The sequence below is a fragment of the Argiope bruennichi genome, chromosome 6 (assembly GCF_947563725.1).
Source record: "Argiope bruennichi chromosome 6, qqArgBrue1.1, whole genome shotgun sequence".
Lineage (NCBI taxonomy): Eukaryota > Metazoa > Arthropoda > Arachnida > Araneae > Araneidae > Argiope > Argiope bruennichi.
Genome location: NC_079156.1, coordinates 106,630,562 through 106,658,544, shown reverse-complemented (window position 1 = coordinate 106,658,544; position 27,983 = coordinate 106,630,562). Strand labels below are relative to the sequence as shown.

The window sequence follows — 27,983 nt, the reverse complement described above, 5'->3', positions numbered from 1 at the left end:
CAATACATTTCAGTTTAGCCTCTATAATCTAGACTAAAATTGTTGTAGCAACGAATCCAGGTGTTTTTAATCAAAACCATATCTAAAGTGGATAAAGTGATATGTCTTGCGAAATTATAGTTTTGTCGAACTTTTGAAGCAAAATTAATTTCATTAAAATGTATCATAACTTACGTTTTAGAAGATACATTTTTTTTCATCTTTTAAACAATTTCAAATTGGCAATTTGAAACACAGGTATTTCGAGAGGTTTCGTCATATGTATACGTTCAAAAATTGACAGAAAATCTGAAAAATTTCCTTTAAAATTTTACTACTATCTTTAGATTTTAGGAAGTGCATGTTTTAGTTTCAAAATAGATGATTTGTAATTTCAAAATATGTGATTTTCCTTTTTCACTGTACGTTCGTTGGTATGTAAACAAAGCTTATTAAAAAAAACTTAAAAGATTGGTTTTGTTTTGGGTGTAGCAGAAAAGAAAAGTTTTCGTTACTATTATGCAATTGAATTAATATATCGATGGGACATGTCACTGATTTTATTTTTTATTGAAATTCAAGCAATATCTAGATCAGTAGTTGTTATGAGAGAAAAATATTATAAAACTTTAATTAGTTGCATGTTACTTGATGTTATGTAATTAGTATATGTATTCTGTTTTCTTTTTGCATTTCATTTCATGTTTAAGAATAAAAAATTTTGATACCTTAATTGTAGAGTTATATTTGTTTAATATTAAATGAAAGATAAATAGATATTAGAATTTAGATATAAGGTTCACCAATTTTCCATATTGCTTCCAGTTTCTTGAATATCCCCAATTGTTATTGTTCAACAAAAATTGTGTCAAGTTTTTATTATAGTGAAGTATTAATAAATTAAAATGTTAAAAGAAATTCATTTCTCTCAAAAGTACATGATCAAATTGTTTTGAAACCGTATTGTTGATTACAAAATATTATCAATATTTCTTTAAAACATTATACTCTTTGTAATTTTTTTGTTATAAACAAATAAGTATTAAGTTTATTATGCTGCCTCTGGTAATTTGGATGTAATAAAATTTTATAAGCTATGAAATATCATGAACACTATTAAATAAGAAATATTTTGTGAATTGCATGTAAATTTCTTGTTTTGATAATTAATGAATATTAAGGGAATGAAATTATTTTGTCTTCTTTACAGCTTTAATAATTGCAATTCTTGTTTCATCTGTTCAGTTCAGTCGGTAGGCTTTAGGAATTAGTATCATCAGGCAGAAATTATGATATGTTTTATATTGCTAAAATTTTATGAATAGATCACTACACACAAACACACACACATTATATACATTTGAAGTAAACAAATTTGTTTATTATGAATAATAGTAGGATATTATTAATACTAAACATGGTTTTTATTAATAACGAACAATTAATCAGCATATAGACCATTGTTTTCATATATGTTTGCTTTTGTGCTTATTTCCTTCAGTTGGTTTTCTGAGATATTATATAAGAAGCTAAAACTTAAGATAAATATTTAATTCCATTTATTACTACTTATGTGTGTCAAACTGGGTTTTTAGCTGTTACTATTATAAAATTTTAAGTATTCTTTTATAAGAAAGAATGAGGGTAGCAATGTTCAGATAAATTTCAGGATTTGAAAAATGTACATAATGATCAACAGACTCTTCTGTCACACCAGTTATTATATTTGGTAAAAACTGGTGAATAGATATTAATAAATAAAATGTTTTATTTATCTTTGTTTAATCTATATGGAAAATTGATGTCGTAAAAAGCACTTGTTGAAGTTTTATATAAGATGATTTGGAAAAATTCTGGATTCAACAAGGGCATTGAGAATTGAATTAAGTTAAGGAACCACTGTTATATTCATTTAGAAGCTAAGAATATGCTTGTTATTTTTCTTAAAATGTATGAATCATATTGCTTTGAAATTTTCAACCCTTGAGCTTCTTTTCTGAAAATTTAACAGGATAAAATTTGTTCAATTTGCTAAAATTAAAAAAAATAACTTGTTTTATAAATAATTTTTAATTTACATGCAATTTTTTGAAATTTTAAGAAAGTTTATTTGGTAAAATAACTTCTTCAAATATATTAAATATATTTTTTTTTGTCTACAAATGTCTTGGGTGAAAATACAATTTACAATACGAAATAACCATATAATAAGAAAAAGGTTCCTTATATCACTTAAGAGTATGAAAAAAAAAAATCATTAAAATTAATCAACTGTAGAAAAAAAGCTTAATAAAATTGAGATTTTATTATTATTGGTATACAGAATATTATTTGATATCAAAATTACTTTGCATTCAGTTATGTCATCTTCATATACTTTAGAATCATATATAGGGTTATTTAATTCAACATAATTATAAGCCAAATTAAATTGCTAGTGCATAGATACTTTCAAACTTCTGCAACCCCCAGTCTTTTTTTTATTGCATAAATTTAATTCCTATCTTATATGTTGCATTTAATATTTAAATCCTTCATCAACACTTTATCTTGGAAATATTTGTCTTGAGGTATTCATCAAAGAAGAGAAAAATTCTTTCTTCTAGAGAGGAAATATTCTTTGATTTCATTGTTTTGAAGGGAAAGCTCTCATGGAATTGTGTTAGTTGTAAAGCCTATTTTTTTTACATTCTGAATATTCAGTGAAGAATGTTTTTCAGCTATGGCCTCAATTCCCGATATATATATTTCAGTTTTTGGGAGAAAGTGATTGAGTTACATAAATTAAAAGACATCAGATTAGTTTAGTTTGATTAATTAAGAGACATCTGCATAAAAATATTCATAACAACCCTGCTATTTTTTGTGGTTTATTCTCCATTTCATACTTCCTTCCTCTGAATAAATATAATCGTCTGTTTAAACTCAAAGGTCAACTTCATTCTGAGTGCTGGCAAATACTATATTTTTTCACACATTTGAAATTCCAGAGCTATTAAATAGAGAGTTACAATTTTTTTTTTTTTGCATATATCTTTCTAGTTATAATTTTTTTAATAATTTTATTATGAGCTCAAAATTTTAAAATAAGCAAAGGAATGAATGATTTATTTAATGCTAATAAATATATTATTTATAGTAAGTTTCTCAATAAATTTGAGGGAATAAATAGTAGTCAAATAAATTTTTACTTTTGAAAAACATTTTTTTACAAATGTTGAAATTTTTTTAGCATTAACCTTTAGTATGAGTACCATTTTACAAATGTTGAGAAAAAAATAAATAAATAGTACTTTTAAAATTTCTGGTTACACAATATTTTTTTTTTCCATGTTATTGGATTTTAACTTACACTATATTTTTTATTCAATTTTGTTTGGATAATGAAACATAGTTTCAGAAGTGTCGACTTATAAAGTAAAAACAAAATTTGGGCAGCTTTGAAGCACATTGTATTTTGAATATCACTGATTGTAATATTTAAAAGTGTTATAAAGCACCCATAGATGAGTATAATGGGAACAATTGATTTCTTTTTAGTTTGGCATTTCTTATAGCTGCATTAAAACCCAAACTTTGCTTTTGAATACATAATAAATTTCCTGATGTTCTATATGAATCTAGATAGATTGTATGCACTTATAATAATTTCTCTGGTTCAAGTATCTATATATATTCATCTGATCATAAAAATAAAATTGCTTTTCTTTTGCTAGAAGAAACCAAGAGTAGTTTAATTTTTATTAATATTAATAAAGAGGATTTAAGTATGCTGCTTTATATTTTATAAAGAACAAGTAATTTTTCTTGCAGATAGATAAAAATATGATTTGCCACATATGCATTTTATAGCATAGTATTTAAATTGCTCAGCCAAAGTTGTATAAAATGTTTTAAATATGTTTCTTAAAAGGTCAAGGAAAAAGTATTATTGAATATTAATTTTCCATTAAAATTAATTAGTTAAAATATTATCTAATTCAGATAAAAATAACCATTTTATTTTCTAAGTATCAAGTTGTACAAGATTGATTAAAAAGAAAAAAAGATTTAAGTGTTGTAAATATGTATCATTGTGCTGTTCTAAATGTTATAACTTTTCAGCAGTTACTATGAAAAATTGGTTGAAATAATATATGATGACAATAAAATTTACTCTAAAAGTTATTTTTTATGTAATGTAATAGCACAATGAAATAATGCATTTCTTGAAGATTAAATCAGGATTGTTAGAAATTTTTTTTTTGACAAATAAGCGTAGACATATTTCCAGAAATTAAACAAAGTATACAAGTTGCATGAATTAATTCTAGGTTTCCTGCTTTTTTATTTGAAGTATCATGGAAAAAACCAAAAATGAAAGCTTTCAGTTAGATAATATCAAAAGATTGTATTATGTCTATTTTTAGTTAAAATAGCTAGAAAAATTTTAAAGAAAAAAAAAATCCTTCCCGAATATAATTTAAATTTGGTCAAAATAATTTTTTTTAAAATTTAAAATTGTGAAGATTGCTCCTAAATAGCCCTTATTTAGTTTCAAAATTAGAGGTTAATTTGATTGAAAAATTCTACCATATGCATATTATATTTATGAAAAGTTTAAATTTTTTATGTCTGAATGACTAATTGTGTGATTTTCAGCAATAATTTATTGAGTAGAATTCATTCTATATAAGTAAAATTATTTAGAATAATGCCAGTTATTATTTTTATTGACACTAATTAATCAAACATTAATTTTCATGAAAAATTTCTTTTTCTTGACCATAATATTGGTTAATTTTATTTAAAGCTGATTTGTTTTTAAAGGTTTTAAAATAAGCTTTAAGATTAACTTTTAAAATATGTAGTTGATGGCTTAAAGTTGTTTGATTGAAGTCTATAATTGATTTTTACTTAATTTAATCATGATAATTCTGTGTGCGAAGGAAATTTATGTAAATTTTAATGTTTAAAGGCATATCATAAATTTATACATAAATATGCTGTGAAACATTTAAACTTTGAAAAGATTTCATTTTTTTAACTATCATATCTGAAGGTTTTGTATATTTTAAAGTAAAGGGTTTTCAACTTTTAATTAGATCCATTTGAAACCATATCTATAGAATATGCATAGGATTTTTGTGGAGAGACACACATTGTTTCTAAAAGAGGTTCTGTAGGTCAAATGGAACTTTGTAAAGAAAAAAAGATTTATTATTAAATATAATTTTACAAAAAATGTTTCTTATCAATGGTTTGTTGAAGACTTTAAATCTACATCACATTTTTGCAAATTGGGGATACATACATATTGAAGTTTTTGCTGTGATCCATCAAATATTAACTTATTAACACCAGTGAATTGTGACTAACAGTTAGGGAATCTTTGTTCTAAAGAGTTGATGATATCAATTACACTTTTTAATAATATATTACTTTTTAACTTTACGGCATTCTTTTAGTTTTAATGTCTAATTCATTGCTTTTATTTTGAAGGTACATTTATCATCATGCCATCTGTTCCATTTGAAAGAATTCCATTGCCGAGCTTACAGACCTACACTACAATTAGTATTTTACTTTTCTCATGTTCAATATATTATGCCATTCAAGTTACTTCAGACCCCAATTGGGTAATGAATGTAACTGAAAATGCAAATCCATTGGATAGTGGCCAAGAAAATGTAGCATCAACAGATTCCTTAGACAATGAGCTGAACGGCAAAGCACCAATAGAAAGTAACAGAATGCTGCTACACAAAATGCTCATGAGCAATTCTAAAACAAAAAAAATGTATGAAATGCTGTATGTCATCATGGAAGAGCCATTATGTGTTTGGGTAATTGATATAATTTTATTTTTGTTTAGCAATTCTGTGACTTTTTAAAAAGTAGAAATATAGTAATATTCTAAACCTCGAATTCACAAAATTCAAGGTTTAATCATTTCTTATTTATTATTCTTGCTTTGAATACTTCCTGTTTATTATCACACAATTGCTTATGCAAATGCATAAAAGAGACCTGATATTTCTTGTGTTTTCAAAGTAAACATGTTTCTTAAAAATTCTCTCTCTCTTTTTTTTTCCCTTACATAAATTTAGATTTTTTTTAAAATTTCTCCTGTCATTTGAGTTTGACTTCCTAGCTTTAGATTCATTCCCTACCATATTAAAAATTTGTGAAATATTTAATGTTTAATGTGCTTAGAATTTGAGATTTGAAGGAAAAAATATTTTATTTTAGCTAAAGGTTATTAATATTTAATCAAAATGACACTTTATTTGAGTTAAATTATATAAAAAAGAAATACTCAAGGTACTGTCTTTGCAGCAGAACAAGCTGATAGCATCTAAATCATCATAATCATAATTTCCATTTGGATTTTCTTTAAATATTTACATTTTTGTATTTGTGCTGTTACCTATCACGTATTGAAATACTCCATAAAATATCATGTTAATGATTCAATTTACATTACTGATTACATTTGTATCAAGATTGATATTTAGTTGCTTTTATTACGAGATTGTTGCATGTAATTGGAAAATATAACATGATATTTCTTAATCTGCTGAAAGGCTTATAACCTCCAAATTTTTGAAGGATAAATGTTTAAGTTAACAATTAAAAATATTAAAGCAGAAAATGTTATAGGAAATAACTTTTTAAAAAGAAGCGTAACCAAATGTGGTTATAGATTATTTTGTAAGGAAAGCAGATAATTGCCTAAAGGTCTTGAAGCATTGATATTTTTTTTACTGGTATTTCTAGGGTACCTAATTTTATGCTGTCATATAATTTTCAAGGGTCACATATTTGAACATTTTAGAATTAAATTCAAATACTTTTTAAATTTTGGGAGCTTTTGGGATATATATACATTTTTCATGTTCCTAAATATGCTTATAGAATATGGTGGCCTTTATTTTGCAATAGAGTAACTGTCTTGCTTAGACAACAATCTTGGTACACTCTGTATTTGAATATCTAAAATTATTTTTACAATTTACAATCAGTTTTAACAATATTATTTTGCAATTATTTTTACCACTTATTAAAGTTTTCAATATAAATTAAAAAAAAAAATTATGTCTGAGGTATTCAGTCCAACTTTCTTGAAGATCACCCACAACTAAATGCTCTATTTTTTCAGGATGTTGTAATACATGTTATTAAAGAATTATTTTATATGGAGATTAATTAGAATTAATACAATATATTTGTTTCAAAGTTAGAAACATGAAAGGGCATACTGAAGTTTGCTTTATCTAATTATCTCGAAAAAGCTTAATTTGATCTGGTATATGACTTAAAGTTGCAGTTTGTTTTATGTTTTTGCTAATTTTTGTGCTGTGTCTTAATGGAAAATTGCTTTTTAAATTTATGGATGTTAAATGTAAAATGTTGCATTAATTTTGTATTTTCTTACAGACTTTGATTAATATGGTATACTGTGTCATGATTTTAATTGGCAAATGTATACAGAAAATTGTGTTTGGAGATCTTAGAGCCATAGAACAACAGGTATATTTTTTTAAATTCATAATTATTATTTAATATTAATTTATTATTATTAAATCCTAAGATTCACTGTATTTTGAAGTCTGGAAACATAGAAAATAAATCTCTCTTTATGTATGAAAGTATAGGGCTAATGTTTCTTCATAAATTTTAAATATAAATTATTGTCTTTTGTGTGACCAAACCTCCCCAATTGATGTAAAATTCTGAGTACATTCAGTAGATTATAATTTCCCTATGTTTTCCCGATGTAGTTATTAGATATTTGATAATAAGTATTATTAGTGGATTTTAACCATTTGAAATTTTTATGTACAACCTTTTTTACTGTGAGTAACAATATATTTTAAATTTTATTTTGAAAAATGAGCATTACTTTTATTATTATTATTTTTCTAATTTCAGCATATCAAAGACAAATTTTGGAACTTTGTTTTTTACAAGTTCATTTTTATCTTTGGTGTTATGAATGTTCAGTTTATGGATGAAGTAGTGATGTGGTGTGGTTGGTTTTCGTTTGTTGGTGCCTTTCACTTATTGTCCATTTTATGCAAAGATAGGTTTGAATATGTAAGTTACATTTTAAAAATATGCATTTATTTCAGTTTTTAATATTTAGTTTGTATAATTGTTGAGTAACCATAGGATTAATTGATTTTATTATAGACAAAAATCAATAAATATAAAATAGTTTGCCTAATTAGTTTTACTACATTTTTTAAATCTATTTCATTAGGCATATGTCCTGTACAAACTATATAAATTGACCCTTTTCAATTTTTATTCTGCAGGGAAGATTAGTTACAAGACATTTAAATACTACAAAAAAATAAAGAGTACAGGTACTCATGTGAAAAATAGTAACATTAAAATGTACAATTGTTACCTCACTGGTTTAGAAATCAATACATCAAGTTTTCCCTCCAAAATATTGTCTATTGATTGCAATAATTTTGCTTAATTTTTTGAAGAGGAGAATCCTTTCTCTACAGAATGGATAGAAACCCATGCAGACAAATGCTTGCTCTTTATACATTGCATATTAGCATTTTATTGTTTTTCAGAAACGTTATGGTATTTTTATTTTAATTGATGAAAATAAAAAAATAAAAAAAATCTGATAAAAGTGAGTTCTGAGTTACATAAGCAATTCCTTTTAAAATACTCAAAATTTTTCTAATGTTTTTGTCAAACTGTCTTATTTTGCCCTTCATATTCAGTTTTAATACAGATTACTTATATTTATGTATACTTTTTAAAATTATACCATTGATGTATTTTTTTAGATTTCAGAGATTCGAATATGTATTGAAGTATACTTTGTTTTAGTTAAATTCCCCCTCCCCTTCCTTCTTTGAAAGGTGGATGCTATTATATCAAAATAACTGCCTACTTAAGGATTTAATTGCATGTAACTATTTTTAGAACTATTTGAAATGTAGTCAAAATTGGCTAATTCAAAGATGAGAACACAATAAAAATTCAAAGTATCTAAAAAAAAAAAAAAAATGTTTGAATTAACAACTGGATCCAAAAATGCAAAATGCAAATCACAATAAAAACCTATTTTTTCAACAATTTTAAAAAAAATATAGCAATATTTAAATTTTAAAAAATTGATTTTACAAATGCTTATTTCAATAAAGAATTTTAAAGAACCTTATATAGGATTTTGAATGCAACTATTATAGGGAAAACAAACAGACCCTCAAAGTAAACAGTGCAGTTAACTTCTGATATTTTTTTCAAAAAGGAAGAAATTTTGAATTTCATTTTGGATTAAATAATTATATTTAATAATAATATTTTAGATTTGATAATTATATTGAATAATTATTCCTTGAAAGAATTCAGGGTTTTACAATTATTTTCTTATATCATAAATGACAATACATGGTACATTTTGTCAACAAAACAATTTCAAAAACGGGGAAAAAAAAACATCTTTTATAATTTTATATTGACTTTGATTTAATAAAACAGATTTGAATTTTCAGCAGTATTTTAGATTTCTGTTTGCATAAATTTCAAGAGTCCTGAAAAGAAGTTTTCATTGTTGATGAATTTGAATAAAAGGTGTTTTAGGGAAATTCAGTGTAGAAGTTTTGTTTAAATTAATTTAGTTTTTGTCATTTTTTTTAATTTGAAAACCAATGTTGTATAAATTATGCAATATGATATTAAACTTATACGAACACTTTTGTAGTTATCCTAGTCATAAAATGGCTTTATTTATATTTCTTGCTTTTGAAGTAGTTTTATAATTTATAAGGTATAAAAATATATATTTTTCAATTTCAGTTGTCTTTCTCTCCAACTACTCCAAAATGGGCCCATTTTCGTTTATTTTCTTTGATATTTTTCATCCTAGCAGTGTCTGTTAGTTTATGCACAATAGTTGGTCTGAATGCCAATTTGAATATATTTTTCTTCATGGCTGCTGAGGTGAGTTTTCATTATATATGAATAAACTATTTCTAGAATTTTTATTTGATTTCTTGTAGAATAATTTTATTTTCTTATAAGCTATCTTTATTGCATGAAAGTATCTAAGTGCTAAGTGATGATAATTACTATTCTTTTCAATAGCTTTTACATTTAGAAAATATAGAAATGATATCTATTTTATTAAAAAAAATTCCATCACAAAGTTTTATTTATTTATTTTTACATAAATTAAGAGATTATTTCTTTTAAAAAGCAAATAGGATTTTAAATGTAACTTAAAAGGTTGCGCAAATGGAAATAATAGTGGCCATTTATAATTAATGTAATATCTGACTTGTTATCTTCTTTATGCTTTGCTTGCATAAGTTTATTTATTTTATTATAAAATGTATTTTTACTGTTTTTTAAATTACTGAGAAAATTATTTCATTATTTTAATGTTTCAGAATTTTTTTTGGTGATATTATATAAAAAAAGTTTTAATATGACCTTTAATCTTTTACAAAGTAGCTATGAAATTACTTTATTTTTATAAAATTTAATTTGCCTATAAACATTAATTGTCAACTTTTTTATAATGTGCCTTATTAATGATTTGGAATGTTGCTTTTTATCTTGTTACAGTGGGCACTTGTTATTATCCGAACAATCTATGTCCTTGTGAGGTTTGTATACCTTATGACTTTTTTTTAGCTTGAAAAGGTTTCTAAATTTGTAGTTTGTTAAAGGATTTTAAAAAAAAAAACTTTTTCTAATCTAGGTATGTCATTCACTTATATGATATCACTCATGAAGGAGTATGGGAAAAGAGAAGTGTTTTTACTTACTACTGCGAACTTATTTGCCAAGTATCAAGTCTTATAGTTGATATTCTGCACCATTTACATATGCTAGTAAGTACAAATTTTTGTAATAACCTTTAATAGTATTTATTTTATTTTTTTGTATAAATGTGAAAATAAAAACATTAATTTTGATACTCATTTAAAAAGGTTATTATACACCCAATATTAGGCACCTTCATTTCTCAGAACACAAATTATTTTTTTTAATATTTATAGATTGACTTTTTATTGACAAATCGTTTCATGCTAAATGCTACTTGCATAGTGAAAAAATTATTCAAAATTCTCTACAGATAGATTCTTTTCACCAATATAGCTACCAAATTGGTCATTAATTACCTTTTGGATATCATAATTATGTGCTCATTAAAAAAGTACTTTTATATTAGATTTTTAATTAAAAATGAATCAAAATATTTCTCGGTAGCTTTGGGGAAAACATTTTTGCAGAATGAAAAAAAAAAAAAAAAAAAAATATATTTTTATTCAGCATACAAAAAATATAAGCTATTCAATATATTTATTTACATATTATGACTTTTAATGCATAAAGTATAGTGAAAGTATTGCAGTTTAAAAAAAAACAAACAAACAAACTATGTTGAGATTTTGGTAAATGTTTCAAATTACTTTGGATTTTGAAAAGTGCATTTTTAGAATTATGTCTGTCTGTTTCTGTACACAATAACTAAAAAAAAAAAAAAAAAAAAAACTTTGACTAGACAAATGAAATATGGTAGATAGAATTTAGATCAAATTTATAGATTTCTATCAAATTTGGAACAAAAGCCATTCAGCAGTTGTCTACTTATATGGCTGTCCGAATACATGGAAATACGATAATTACAAAATACAAATGGTTTGACAAATGTAATTCTTTATCTAGGTTTATTATCTAAAAAGTAGATTTTTTTTAAAAATTCCATTTTGGATTAGATGTATCAAAGGATTAATTGTCTGTCAATCTGTATTTTTGCATGCGTGTAAATGCAATAACTTGAATGAAATTCAATATGTGATATGTTTGAAATATGGTTTCAATATTTTGAGAAAAAAGACACCCAAAATATATGTTCACATGATAGATTCAAGGTGACAATTCTATGCTTGGGATGGTACTTTTATTTGAGAATATATACAAAATATCATTCAGTCTACTCCCACTGGGTTTTATTTAATTTTAATGCATTCAAAAACTATTTTATAACAATGTTTTTCATTCCTTTAGTAACTAGATTTATATCAATTAGCATTGTGACAATATTAAATTTTTTTTTGTTGTGAGTGTATAAAATAAATTGTAGAAACAAAATAAAGAATAAAACCTAAAACTGATATTTCAGAGTAAAAGTTTGAATCTCTTTAAATTTGTTTTGATCTTACATCATTTCAATCTCCCATTTTTGTAATTAAATTTCTAAAACATTTTTATAATTGTATATATTATTTTTATTTCCCTAATCTTGCTAAAACAATTTCAGGATTTATGTCATATCACTGTTATTATAAAAAATTGTACTTAACAGAATCATGAAATTAAGAAATATATATACATGTACTGGCTTTATCTAATTGTTAACAATTTCTAAAAAATATTTATCCAACTTTTCAAATCCATTTTATTGTTTTAAACTTTTATGACAGTATAAAATTAAAATAAAAAAAAAAAAAACTTTGAATGTAAGATCAGAAGTGCGTTTTTTGTCCAGAAGCAATGAGTGATTGATGCTGAACTTTTATTAATTCTCATTCCTGGAAAATCTACGAATATAACTTGAAGAATCTGAAACCATTGTAATTAGATTTTACAGATGTAAAACATAGTTTGAGAAATTAGCTGCATTTAACATAATAGTAAAAAAAAAAAAAAAAAAAGTAATCATAACAAACAAAAAAAATAAAAGTTTGTTAGGGTAAGATATCAGTGTTTTACTGACGGACCTTTCTTTATCTTTTATGAATTGTGATTGGAATAGGTGCTTTAAATTGAAGATTTAATATGACTGAAATTGAGATTTAAAAAAGTTTTCATTTTAGAATTTTGCCGTAAATTATTCCTCGTGAAGGAAAGGAAGAAATATAAATTCTTTTGTAAACATGTTAGCAAAAATCTTAATAGATATTTATAGATTTTTTTTTGTTTTATCCTTTACATTTTATATATTTTGTGTAGGTGATGTAATGCTATATACATTTTTCTACCTATTTGTAATGCAAAATAAGTGAGAAAATAAAAGGTGAAAATGAAGAGTTAATAATAGGAATAAATGATTTTCTATTTTTTTTTGCATTTAAACAAATAAAATACAAAATGTTTTGTCCCTTCCCTTCTGAGATGACCCTTGAGGTCAGGTTATATTAAAACATGGCATATTGTAATGGCAAAATCCTTCCATACATATATAAATAATATATTTCAGAAATTTTTAAGATTAAATTTTTATTACAAATTGCTTATTCATATTTTATATAATTTCTATTAATATTTGTATTTTATATATTATTTTTATGTTTTACATTTATATTTTATTAATATTTGCATTTTATTTTCATTTAGTTTACAAATGAAAAATTTATCTAGAATGTGATTTGTCAAAAATGCTTCATTCAATTTTAAAGTAAAGCAAGTTATTCTCTTCTGATAGAAGAGTATAATATGTTTTCTTCATGCTTTTTTGTTTTGCCCTATTAAAATTCAATATTTAAATAGGATAATATATTATTTTATTGAAATGTCATTTGCATTGATATAAAAAGTTTTTGGATATGTAATAAAATTATGTTTTCTAAAGTTGGTCATAGATTTTAAAATTTTATGTAGTGTAAGATATGGGATGAAATATTGGTATTTAATTCTAAGATGAAGTTAGGAAGTAGATTCCTTCTTTTTTATAGACTACATTGCAATTGCTTGTGCTTAGAACTAGAGTGAAGGTAAGAAATTTTTGCTATTTTGTTCTTTATATATTTTTTGCAAAATGGTTGAATGAAGCATTTAATTTATGCAATGTGTGTGGTGTGGTTTTTATTTGTTTGTGTGCCACATTCTTAAATATAAGAATTTGTAAAATATTTTAAATTTTTTAATTATATACAGTATTACACTATTTTAACAATTTCTTCAAAGGGTTAAAAAATATTAATGTGCCGTTATTGTTATTAATCGTGGGTAGTTTAGTTTTGCTAGACCATCCCCTTAAATTTAAAAAAACAAAAATGTTTTATGGTAATGGGGGAAGAGCAGCTTTAATAGGTCTAAAGACTTAGGACACCATAGGGAGAAAGCTGGTTTAGAAAAGTATCTACTTGCTTTAGCTGGGATTGGCCTTCACATCTTGTGTAACTTCACATCTCCTGATGTTCTGTGTAGCAAAGCTGACTTGGGATGGGGGGGGGGCATTTGCAAATAGATAGCAGATAGCATTTGCAAATTGGGGAAACCATTTACAAAAATAGGCATAATCTGAAAATCAAGTGAGCATTTCACAAATGGATAATAATAATATTGTGGAATTTTTTCTTATTCCTAATATATATACCAGGAATAATATAAAATTTCTGATATAACTTTCCTTTTCTAATTCTTTAATGTAATTTTTATGTTTATGTACTGATGAGGCACGTTAATTACAATATTGTGTGATATATTTATTTAATTTGATTACCTTTCATAGTATGAGTGTGGAATGATCTAAGATGCACTAAATGCCCTATTCCTCCATGGAACATTTAAATTAATTAACTAGTTTATGTTTATACTAACAAACAAACATTTAATCCATACATTTATTGCTTATTACTGAAATAAGTAATGAAAAATAAATTTTATTTGTATCTCATGTCTTATGTCCTCATTTTAGCTTTCAAGTTCATAAAATCTATCAATTATTTTTATATCCTACTATTGATAATTATATAATTGCCTGATGTATTTTTATTTAGTTATGACTCCATTTTATGTTTTCTTCCCTTGTTTGAAATACCTGGTGGAATATAAACACATGGAAATATAAAATTTTATGAATGTAAATTTGAGGATTTTAATACATTATGAACATATGAAATCTGAAGGCATTAATAAAAAAATGTGGTAAAATACGGAAGACAGAATTTAAAGGCGATATAATACTGTAATTAAAAGAGAGAAAAAATAATGATATATGATCACATGATATAATTATTTATATGCATAAAAATGAATTGTGTTAAAATATGATTTCTAAAATAATAATAAAAGAAAATCATAAATTTTATTCCATGTGCTTGGAAAGCATGTTTTTCATGTTTGAAATTGACTCTCATTTCCCTCCATAAAATTGAATGTTTTGTTTTTTGGGAATGTGTTCTCATCCAAATAAATTGTAAAACCTCTGCTCATTTGTTTAAAAAGCATGGATTTGAAGCTTGATGTCAATGCACATGTAGTTATTTTTCAAATGCAATTTAATTGATGAATTCTCATTAACATTTTATATCAGTTCAAACATGAATACAATACTTTTCAAATGCAGTTTCATAAGTTTTTTTTTCAATATTTTCATTGATAAATAATTTCCAAATGATTTTTAATTATCAAACTTAATGCTCAATGTTTGGTTTAAAAGGTAATAAAATGAGGATAATAATTAGCAAACAAAGCAAATTAGAAGATAGTAATATTGTTGAGGTGTGGGTGTAATTTTAAATTAATATTTAAAATTTTTTTAAAAAAATACACTTGGATGCATTAACTTAGTTTTTATTGGGATTTTTGAAACTCTTTCATAATTTTTTTTTCTTTAAAAAAAAATGTAGCAATTTGTTGTTTATGATTCCAAAGTTAGGGCTGCAGTAGCCTAGTAGTAAGGTAACAGTTTTGTGGCCAGGGTCTTCTAGTTGTAGAAGTTGATTTCACTGAAAATCTGTCATGTGCACTAGCATAGTGCAGATTAAATTTGTCAGTGTGGACCTAATTTCCATTGGCATGGTTCAGAAGTTTGGAAAGGAAGATGCTAGCTCATGTGATCCTCATAATCTGACCAAGGCTCAAAATTACAAGTTCTATCCTATAATAGTTTTATTGTTACTTCTAAATGGGATATTAATGTCTCTAAAGTATTTAAATTGATTTCAAAGTTGAGAACAAGCAAGTTAATTAATAATTATTGATGGATGTAAATGAATTAATTAACTTTGTTAATGTAATGAATTAATTAACTTAAAATTCAGCATTACTTCACTTTTACATTTTCCCAGAGAGTAGAGGCAGAATAGGGGAAATTTAAAAAATTATGAAGGTAAAAATGCCCAGGAAAAATAGGAAACCTTTCCTTAGATGTGTATCATTACTTTAATAGAATGTTTTGCTCTTATCCCCAGTTCTTACGTCAATAAATATCTAATGTAAATTAATTGCTGATTCTACTTGCTGTCATAATTCTGCTAAACTATCCTTCTTTTGGTTAAAGAAACGTAGTTAAAATATTGTGTAATATATTCATTCATCTTTCATACTACAGTTATGCAAATACCTTATATGCAATAAATGCTCTTTTTCTATATCAATTTTTAAAATTAAATTTTAATAATTTGTATTATTTCTAAAATATTATTAGATATTTATTCTAGACATCAAATATAATTTCTTTCTATTAAAATCTGCAATTTAAAATGGATTCCTATTTGCATTTCATATTCTTACATTCTCTGTTTGTCTTACTGATTTATAAAGATTATCAAAATTATTTTCCTTACTTCTTTTTAAATGACTCTCTCAAAATGTTTCTGGTTTCTTGCAATATGCCATGGTGCTTCAGTTGCTTTCTTCTCTAACTGCTTGGAATTATGTAAATGTTGGGAAGCATGCAATTTCATAGCTTGAAGTTTTTAATATTTTGTGAATATTAAAAATTCGAGATAGTAATTAGAAACAAATTTAAGATTGGAATGTAAAAGCGTGATAATAGTCTGGGATAATTTGATTAAATTCTGGTAATTTTCATAACAATTTTTACCAACATTGAAAAAAAAAAAAAGCATTTTCTTATCATTTCTTTCATTTCTTCATAACATAATTTAGTAGTTTGATCTACAGCTAGAGAAAACCTGATCTTTAACTGTAATTTTTTTAAAAATTTTTTTTCTGTAACTTTTTAAATTCTTGTAAACAATATAAAGACTCTTTAATGTGAAATAATCTGTTTGGATTATATGAATTTTTATTTATTTTCAGCTGTGGAGAAATCTTTTCATCTCAGTAGCGAGTCTGGTGATATGTGTCCAGTTGCGGTGCTTTTTTAATGAACTTCAACAGAAAATAGCTCGCCATAATAATTATTTAAGAGTGTCTCGACATTTAGAAAGACAGTAAGTTGATTATTATTTTAAGAAATTAGTTTACTAGTAAACATGTAATCATTCATATCAAACTCATTTCCTAATCAGTATGATTTGTTATGAAATTTTCATGAAAAATTTATAATATTCATGGAAATTTTCATGATAGTTTTATAATACAAACTTGAAATACATAATATAACATTTTCACATATTTCTGTAATATTCATTAATATGAATGAATCAAGTTTTATTAAAATTGCATGGTTTAAAATATGCCTACATACAAAATTCTAACATTTTATCAAAGATTTCCAGATTTTAAACTTTTGAAAGATAAATTTTCTCTATTGTCTCTTGAGTTTCTTAATAAATATAGGATTAGGCCTTAAAACTCATCAATTATCTCAGTTGGTTGAGGTCATAATCATCTCAAGTAATGGGGAAACTCATTATAGAGACTAAATATTAACTCAAATCTTTATCAATAAGGTTTTTTGAAATTGATTATTTGAAATTACAAAAATAATTGTATGCCTTATAAAAACAAATACTAATGCATTCTAGCAAACTCTTCTATTAAATATTAAAAATTTTACAGGCTTTTTCTGAAACATTATTTAGAGGATTAATTTTGTTCTCAGGATTTGCGAATATGTGAATTTTGCTGTTTTCTTATGCATTTTCCCTATGATTATTTAAAGGTATTCTCAAGGGAGGATTTTTTTCTTCTTCTCAACAGCTTAAGAATTTTCAATATTTTTACAATCCCAATTTTTTTTTTTTAATGAAAATACATGAAATTAGAATTGTTGAGAAGTTTATGAATGAAACTTTTTTTGGTCTTCCAATTATGACATAAGTCTAATATCCTTCCTGATTAAAATTTAGACAGTACTTAAAAAAATTGCGTCAGAAATAGGATAAATGCAGAAATAATAAGTTTTGAAGAATTAGTTTTGTAATTTTTTTTGTATTGCATTGGTTAAACAAAATTTTTATTTACTTAAACTTGATTTTTTAATTTACCTTTTTTATATAAAATTAGAAATACAGCACATAAATGCATTAGAAATACAGTGAATTCTTGCTGAAAGTGATAGTTTTGAATTGAAATTTTTGCATTGAATATTTTTGTAAAATTTAAATGCATATATGCATATTATAAGATTCGTATGCATTTTTAATGTTCAAGATTACTGTATGATTAGAATTTTTTTAGTTAAAAAAATCATATTTTTGTTATATATGATTTTTATCAATATAGCAAAATTATTATTTTTATCATTTCTTTACTTGTGAGATGAATTTGATAAAGACATTTATGTTTTAAGATTTAAAATTATTTTTTTCATTAGTTAAAAATTCTTATAAGGTTTTTTTTATTGAATTTACAAGAATGTACCACAAAATATCTCATGTTAAATCAGACTTATACTGAATACTTTATCTACAAATGTGAAATAAATTTGGTTGTATAAATAAAATTTAATAGTGTATGCATCATTAAAAAATTTTCAATTTATTTTAGTTTCCCACTGGCTACAAAAGAAGAGCTCGATGCTAATACTGATGATTGTGCTATTTGTTGGGATAAAATGGAAACAGCTAGGAAATTACCTTGTGGTCATTTGTTTCACACGTATGTTAATTGCATTAGCTGTCTTTCACAGTTACATTTATTTTGGAATTATCAGATTGTATTATATAATTATTATTATGTATTATTATTAATAAAAATGTTATATAGGTAGAAATAACAATTAGATTCAAATGAATATATTTAAAAAAAAACATTTGACTTTTTTCCCTCTTTCTGTTGGGCTGAAACAATTTTGGCTTTAAAAAGAATTTTCATCTATTTCAAGAAACTATTTTTTTCCTCAAAGGAAAAATATGAAATTAAAATGTAAATCCACTCCATATTATGAATAAATTAAAAAATGGTTGAGACATCTTAACTTTTTAGTTAAGCTGTATTTTTTAAAAAAATTATAGAAATTCTTATTATTGTACAAGAATATGAAGAACAAAAGAAACTTAATTCATTAATTCTATTTGGTTAATATCTATATAATAATTCCTAAATTCATCACCAGAGTAAGAAATGCTGTGAAATGAAACAAAAAGGCCTTAGAAAATCTTAGTTAAATTTTTATATTAATTGCAATTTTAGTCTTTTGACATTTCATTCACATATAGCATATCAATTAATTTTGAAGTTTTCCTGCTATAAAACTAAAACACTGAGAGTAAACGAATACTTTTTAAATTCAGCAGATTTTTTTCAGTTGCTTTCTTTTTGTTGTGTACATTAATTCTAAGTCACTACTATTAAACTACATTAAATACCTCTCCTCCTCTGGTTATTTGTTGTAAAATATATATTTTCGTTATAGTTTGTTTTATTTCAATCAAATGCACTTTATTTTTCAAGGTTGTTATTTATATATACATATATTTCTAGTTCTTGCCTACATTCATGGTTAGAGCAAGTTACAAATTGCCCAACATGCCGTACTTCACTTGTGCCAAAACGAAATACAACTTCCGATGGAGGTCATCTTGGACAAGATCCTCGCCAGCCAACTCAAACTACAAATCGTTTATTCCACTTTGATGGTAAATTAAATTTTACTCTTTTTTATTTTTTCACTGGCAAAAAAAAGAATTAACCTTTAAATTAATAATGAAAATGATCTAATTTGGAATTGGAATATTTAATAAAAGAGAAGTTCCAAAGCATTATTTTAGTAGGAATCAATAGAAAAAAAGAATAAAAATTTTTTTTTTCTGTTTCACTTAATATTTATGTAAAAAGATATATTTTACTGTCAAATAGTTTTTTTTAGATATAAAATAAATATTTATATATTTTTTAAGTGTTCAGACTCTTATTGAATATGATATGTTTACAAAGATTTCTGGATATTAAATTCAGTATCTTCTCAAATATCATAATTCTTAATGTAATGTAATGCTGACAATATTTCATATTAATTAAAATGTTTTAAATTTATTGAATTTTATAATAATTCATTAAATTGAGCAACAATTTCTCATATTTGGTGTATTCTTTTATGATTCAGCAGAATAGATTTGATGATATCTTAAAGGTTGAAGTTTGTTGAAGATTGTTGTTGTTTGTTGAAGATTTTGTGTAAATCTGTATAAATTATTTACATGAAATAAGAAAAAAAAATTAATTAAAATTAACTTGAAACTTGGAGGTTTCAGTTATGGACGGATAATTCTAATTGTTAAATAAAAAATTTTTGAAAAAAAAAAAAAAAAACCTTTCTTACATCAGGTAAAAAATATAACAAGTAAAATTTTAAAATTAAGTGGATTATTTATAATTAATTTATAAAAGGATTTACATATATGTAGTGCAAACCACTACATTTATGTAATAGTGTGTCATTCTGCAGTATGGGATTGACTAACTAATGAATCTGAGCTTAATGATTACCCTAATTTTGGTATTTTTTTATTGCTTTAATGATGAATTTCTTTTTAGAAAATGTTATATTGACGCTTCTTGTTTGTTTGTTTTTAATTATTCTACTAGATTTAATATACAGAGAAAAGCTTAAATGAAACTTTCATAATTGTGTCAGTTACTATTGTGCATGAATTATGCACATTTTAGTCTTAAAACTGACTTATTGGGCATGAATTATACAAGTCTAAACCATTAAAAAAAGATATATACTTCCAATTGAAAGAGTGCCTTAAATGATGTGAATAATTATACTTTATGTTGATGAAGCAATGCATATACTGTTTAAAAAATTAAAAGAAGTATATATTCTATGTGTCATATTTAATAATATTCTATTTGTCATATTTAGTAAAATATTCTTCAGATACTAAAATTTTAAACAAAAAATTTTTATTCTTCTGTAATTATATAGTTGGTTGAACAATAAAGTTTTGAATTTCATTATTTTAAAGTTCATTTAACATTCCATTTAAACAAGTGGTGCATGATGTGATTGATGAATCTTTATCAAGGCTGCCATTGAACAAGTTTAAAATAATGATATTCAAAATTTCATAACTTGACAGTTTTAATTGTAATAGAGTGGAATTTAAAACAAAATATTATCATGTCAAAAATATTTTACCAAATATGACTTTTAAAATTGGGGAATTATTTAAGAATTGAAATTTCCTAATTTTTTCAGATGTACATTTATTGTTTCAAATCATATTTTTTCCTGAAGATATCCTAAAAGCGAACTAATTAATGAATTAATTTTTATTATTTGTAAAATAGGAAGTCAGAATACAGTGAGGATGTTTGCCTTTTTAGTTTACAAAGTATAAATTTCTTAAAAGAAATGAATTTTTAGTTTTTATATTATGACATCAATCTGAAAGCTTTAATTTATTTCTTGAAGTGTGATGCTAACATTCACAAGTGTTTGTTTTATCTAGGGTCAAGATATGTTAGCTGGCTTCCCAGTTTTTCTGTTGAAGTTAGCCATACCAGTTTGCTTGGTGAGAGACCAACTATGATGCCTGCTCGTGCTGAATATGATGCAATGGTATGCCTGTTTTACTTCATATACATATTCTTCTATGAGGCTCTTGTATATCTATGCAATCTTTGAGCTTGTATTTCAACTTATTCATTAAGGATCAAGAGGCATACAAGTAGTTCAGGGGAAAGATAAAAGGGAAAAAAGAAAGTTAATCATTGTGATTTATTTAATAGGTAAACTTACAACAGTGAATCATTGTCTTTTTTTAAAAGTAATAGCTTGGATTTTTGGATCCATTCTCTCTTTCATTTGATAAACACAGTCTTCCAAAATTCTTCTCCAGATGTCCTTTTAAAGAAAATTTCCATTGTATCTTGCAAACAGAATCTGTTGCAAATTACTGTTTGCTAGATTCTCGTAATAAGTATTGTAAATACCAAAAATCATATGCGGCAAGCTCTGGGCTGTTAGTAATTTTTTTATATATATGCTTACAATAGAAAAATTTCATAAAAAAATTCTGTGCAACATATTTGCATAACTATTAAATGCAAGCTATTTAATAAACATATGTGATACATTGTTGTGGTCATAAAAATAGAACTTCATGCCTGTGATATTGAAAGTTTGTGTAGTGGCACTGTTAAAAAATATGAGAATTATTGATATGGATTAGTCTTAAGTTCATCATGTGCCTTATACAAAGATATTAATTATTTCTTGTTAGTTTTTTTTGCGGTTTTGTACTATGTAATTAAATATTTAACTGCACTTATTTGTATTTTTTTAAACTTTCTAACAAAAAAATTATGCCAGCCATTATATTAATTTTCTATGATTTCTATGAAATTTCTTAAATTACATGCAATAATCCCAAATAAAGTATTTTAAAATATTATAAGAACTTTTAGAAACTTCTGAGAGTATTTGTATTAGTAAACAAAATTGAGTGGGGGAGTAATTTGGATTTAAAGTATTGTATGCAAAATTCAGCATTATTATTATTAATAATAGTAAAAAATTACCTGCTCATGGAATTTGTTTTTCAAATATTTACATTATTTATTTTTTTTAGGTTGATCTAGTTCTTGCAGTTTTTCCACATATGCCATATTCTGTCATACATGAAGATCTCCAAGTGACACATTCTGTAGAGCAAACGCTTGATAACATATTAGAAGGAAGACTTGTTGCACCTGTAGTAAGTGACTTAATTACTCTAAAAAAATAATACATTCATAAAAATAGTTCTAAAGTATATATATATATATTTACTACTATTTATTTCTCTTTTAAATATTGTAAAGGATGATTATTTTAATATAATGAAGTACTTAAACTATTTTACAAGTAAATGAAACTAGAGGGGAGATAAACTTACAGAAGTATTGCTTTTGTTGAATACATACCACTAATGCGAGTTGGGAAGTCTCCTTGTATATCATAGATAGAACGTTATTTCCTTAATATTCTCTTATTTTGGTAAATGGCAACAGCAACATGTTTCAGAGTTCTGCGGTGTGACAAAATGGTCACAAGCACCTCCAATGGTCACAAGTAATTCAAGTATCATAATATTGAATAATTACTTTAAGTTTAGGAAAAGATTAAATTTAATTAAACTAGTTTGGACCAGTGGAGTAAAACTCTTAATGTCATGAAATTTGGTATAATTATTAGATTTTAACTTTTAAGTTTTATTAATTTTAAATAATATTTAGATTATTTATGGGGTAAAAAGAACTTTAATGGGATTATGTTACACGTCTTTTTCTATTGGGACTGATTTAGCTATTTTTTTAGACTATTTATTTTCGAAAAATTCCAGAAAAAATTTCAGCATGTGCTCATTGTAGCTACCTAAGGCCAAAACAGGAAGAATTTTGTGAATTATTTTTGGTAAACTTTATTTAAGAAAATTTCTATTGATTTACTATTTGAAACAAAATATACATAATTGTGGTTGTTTTCTTCAGTTCTTTAGCTAAAATATCATTGGTTATACTGGCAGTGATAACCAATTGATGGTGAGAAATATATGTTGCTGTATCTCTGTTTTCATGAAATATGAACATCAAAATGTAAAACCTGCAAAAACCTACTTAACAAGCACATTTTGAAATAAAGTTTGAATTAAAAAAAGTATTGATGCAGTAGTTTGTGCAATGTAATTTAAGTGTATTATAATTTCATGATGTCATAATGCTTATAAGTACTATTTATAAATTGTCATTTAACATCCATTATGGAAAGATCCTTCAAAAGACTTTACACAATAGGCCGTTAGATAAATACCAAATTTGATAAAGAAATAATTGTTTGTTATCTAATTTTTTTACTGTGCAGTAAATGCTTGCCAAGGAAAAGGGATTATGAAATTATCAGATGTTTGATTAAAAGTTAAATTATTAATATTTTTTGCTCTATAACTTCTGATCATATTATTTCTGAAAATCTATTTCTATGCCATTTCGGAGTCAAATAATTAAATAAATAATATGTCAATAATTAAATAAATAATAAATATATAAAACAATCTTTTCAATGATGCCAAATTTATTTTCATTCAATTTTTTTTCTCTAATTTTAGTGCATTAAAAATATTTTATGTTTTACAATAACAGTTTTCATTGTCTAAGTTATGAAATTTTTACTTCTGTGTATTGTACAGTTATTAAAAGTGTTTTTTTTATGTGTGCATTATTAATGTTATAACTATGCAGAAATTATGAAAAATAAAAATAAAAATATAAAAATAGATGAATCAATTCTAATATATATATTAGAAATTTCAGAATGTTTTAGAATAGAAATTTAAATCTTTAAATTTTTTTTATGTATTATTGTTATTATTTTATCAGAGGGAGAGCAGAAGTTCATTTAGTCATGCCTTCCATCCTGCTCCACTTACTGGTATGAGTGCAGAGGCAATTCACTTGAGAGAGCCTCCTTCTCGAGAAGGAGGAGAGAGCTCAGATTCTGGGGTGTCAGATAACACAGTCAGGACAGAAGAGTCCACCATTGTGACAGGAGCCGAGGGTTGTCGCTTTTCAAAAAATTCCCAGGAGCGAGAAACCATGTTATCTCGACGTAAGGAGGAATTAATAAGAAAACAAAGAAGGTAACAGTGGCTTGTTTGAAGTTCATTTTTATCATTATTAATGATGTATTCATTATCAATCGTTATTAATGATGTATTCATTATCAATCATTATTAATGATGTATTCATTATCAATCGTTATTAATGATGTTTCTTTTATTTTGATATTTTGTTATTTTAATCAAAAGTATATAAATTGCTTGTTGAAAATGATTAGTGGGAAATCTGAAAAATGATTAATTTAAGCAATTGGTCTTCTTAATGACAAATTTTATTTTTTCTTTTGAATTTATATTTTTATTTAAGTTGACGAGTTTCATCTTTATGAAGATGTAATTAAAATTTTTTCATTATCTTCTTGATATGCTTAAGCTTTGAATTTGAAATTTTATACACTTATAAATTGAAATTTGATGGCAATGCACTGTTTTATTAAAAAAAATTTAATTAGTAATTAACCTATTAATTTCCTGAAATTTTAATCTGTATGAGTGGCTTTATCTAATATGAATTAAAATATGAATGAATGAATAATATGAATTTTTTTCTTAGCCAATAGTTTTTTTTTTAAGAATTATTTTTAAGAAAAAACTTTTGTAGTTTTTAATGAATACAGCAACAGATAGGAACAAAATCAATCATAATTTTTTGTTTTGTTTTTATGAATGAATACTTACACCCGTTAATATCATTTTCATATCCCTGTAATTTCTTTAAAATTGAAGATAGAAAATTAATATAAATTAAATTATTCTACATCTGATTAAGATAAGTAACTTTTGCATTAAAGTTTCTATTAATAGCTGCAATTACTGGAAGTTAGAGGCTGAAAAGTAATTTTCAATATTTAGTTGTAATTATTTTTGACATATGTATTGCCACAATTAAATAAATAAATAAACTTCTTTATTTACTTTTTTCTGGTTTTTTTTGTTTAAATGCACATGGACTAAGCCTTAATAGCTTGAAGGAAACTAATTAATAAAAATAAAGATACAGAAATATTTATTGGTAAAATTATATAAAAGTGGTCAGCTTTAAAGTTTTGCAGAAGATACATGTTTTAGTTCTTTCAAATGTATTGAATGTAATTGTTTATTTTTTTTTAATATGGCAATACAAATCATGTTAAATGTTTATTTTGTATTAAATGCTCCAATATCAATAAAGTCATTATCTATGATCGCTTTAATATGCAATACTTCATTGTTTTTGCGTAAGGATTGGAAGAAATAATAAAAAAAAATTACTTATATGATAAGGAATCAACATTTATTTTTCCAATTGCAAAAGAAAAAAAAAAAATTTGAAGGTGGATTGTTACTAAAGAAATTGAAAGTCCAAAAAATAAAAATTTCTTTATACTTTATATGTTTGTATTCTGCAGGAGACTGTAAATTTTTTTGTTTATTTCCTATTATTATTGAGCAAGGACATGTTTATATGTTTTATTATAAAAATTATATTTTGTGCTAACATTTTTTTTTTCTCATAGCAAATATATTTATCGAATTTTGTCAACTAACAACAGACCTGCCAGAAATGGAGAATCAAGTTCGTCAGAATAAGGAATCAGACAAATTTATTTCAAATTTGTTTGTTTTATCCTTCAATGACAGAATGTAGCTGAGGAACATTTCTGTGAAAGTGTCTCAGAATCAATCTCTTTATGAAACTTTTACATTGCCTTTAAAATGAAAAGTTGGGCTACCAGCTTCAGAAGCTTTTTATTAAAGGAAACTATGTATATACGAAATAGGCAGTAGTTAACTATTTGAAAATTAAAGTGAATTGCATTTTATTTTGAGGAATTTTTTCTTGTGATTTTGATGAATTTTCTTATTATTAAAGAGAATCCATAATTTAAATAGTAGTTTGAATGGTATATTTAGTTTGAGGTTGTTAATGATTTCTTGCACTTGTAAAAACTGAATTTTGAATTTGGATTAAAAAAAAAAAATTCATTATTAGTGATGGAATGTGTAAAATATTTTTGTGAGGTAATATTTGCTATTGAGTATTTTAGCCAATATTATTTATTACTATTTTTTTTTGCTGCAAGGGAAAAAAACAATAAAAAAATGAAACATTTTTGGTTCATAAATGCTGTGCGTGCTATTTTGATATAAATGGAATTGTTGAAAAATATTAGATAGAAATGAAATTGCTCAATTTCTGTTGTTATTCATCAAATTATTATTCATGCCATACTAAAAAATAATAATAATAAAAAAAACATTTGCCAGATAATAAGACATTTTTAGAATTATAGAAAAGTCTTGAAATAGATCTTGAAATTTGCAATTAATTAGGGTTCATTTCAAGACACCCAAAGGGTTATAAGCATCTCTATTAGTAAAATATTTCAATCAAATTATTAAATGGTTGCACTGTTTCTTATAAATTTTTATTAACTTTAATTATTACATAGGAATTGCAATAAAAAATAACTGCTTGGCTCATATTGCCAAGTAGTTTCATGGTTTCTCCATGGAAATGATAATTTTAATTGAAACATTAAATCATAAAATTTTATCATTAGTTTCTGGATTTCATATTAGATTAGTATTTTTCATGTATTCATTCATAACATTAAAAATACTGATGCTTTCCTCTTTCATTGTGGTTTAACCAGATGCAATTTGGTTTGTTTAAAATTAGTATTGGAATTTTTTTTTGTAGTGAAAAATACTTTATACAAGTATTGGAATGTTTGTATATAGAAAAATGCATTCCCTTGAAAGAAAAGGTTATTAATTCATAAAGTTGCATTTTATGCCTGTGATGGGCAATTTTAATCATTTATTGATATAAATTTTTTGTAATTGGGGTAATTATCTTGAAAGCATTTTATTTGAAACTGAAAATTATGTGTTGAGAGAGTTATATGTATATATTTCTTCTATGTTGTGTTAATAATTCCTCTTAATTTTATGTGTTAAAATGTTAAATGCAAATATATTAAATTTATTAATTTATTGTCTTGTATTTTATTTCAGTTTCTTTTTTTTATTGTTTGTTCATCGTGTGAATATGGAAAATGATCACTCTATGTACTTAATTGGTGAAAATTATTACAAATTTTTCATGTTATTTTCTAGAAAAGATGTCATTATAATTGCTAGATTAGGAGATAAAAATTTTCTTTTCTAATTGATTATTTTAGCAACTTAATCTTTGTCTTTTTCTTGCACATTTTTAAAAATTTGTTTTGTTTTTTGATTCTATTTTATATTATTAAAATTCAATGCTGAAGAAACAAAGGATTACTTAAATGGAATGTATTAAGTTGATAT

General features: G+C 24.5%; 1 protein-coding gene across 3 annotated transcripts; it reads left to right on the top strand.

The window, feature by feature from the left end:
* The first annotated feature begins 38 nt into the window (after positions 1 to 38).
* On the top strand, positions 39 to 27,665 carry LOC129971354 (E3 ubiquitin-protein ligase AMFR-like). Of its 3 annotated transcripts, none has more exons than XM_056085038.1 (15): positions 39 to 237; positions 5,461 to 5,804; positions 7,399 to 7,491; positions 7,894 to 8,058; positions 9,790 to 9,933; positions 10,561 to 10,601; positions 10,697 to 10,829; positions 13,677 to 13,715; positions 16,993 to 17,126; positions 18,628 to 18,738; positions 19,564 to 19,718; positions 21,540 to 21,649; positions 22,662 to 22,787; positions 24,448 to 24,707; positions 26,183 to 27,665. In XM_056085038.1, exons 2-15 carry the CDS (start codon positions 5,475 to 5,477, stop codon positions 26,253 to 26,255), a joined length of 1,914 nt encoding a protein of 637 aa, XP_055941013.1. In that variant the 5' UTR covers positions 39 to 237; positions 5,461 to 5,474; the 3' UTR covers positions 26,256 to 27,665. The 3 variants fall into 3 exon arrangements, with proteins under 3 accessions (XP_055941013.1, XP_055941012.1, XP_055941014.1); XM_056085037.1 differs by lacking the exon at positions 39 to 237 and adding an exon at positions 246 to 413; XM_056085039.1 differs by lacking the exons at positions 39 to 237; positions 13,677 to 13,715 and adding an exon at positions 246 to 413.
* Positions 27,666 to 27,983: the final 318 nt, after the last annotated feature.

Bases quoted from the DNA above. Each gene is read 5' to 3' on its own strand.
- LOC129971354 (XM_056085038.1), top strand. From the start codon at position 5,475: ATGCCATCTGTTCCATTTGAAAGAATTCCATTGCCGAGCTTACAGACC. The intron at 7,492-7,893 runs GTATATTTTTTT...TTCTAATTTCAG, and splicing joins TTAGAGCCATAGAACAACAG to CATATCAAAGACAAATTTTG. The intron at 19,719-21,539 runs GTAAATTAAATT...TGTTTTATCTAG, and splicing joins TCGTTTATTCCACTTTGATG to GGTCAAGATATGTTAGCTGG.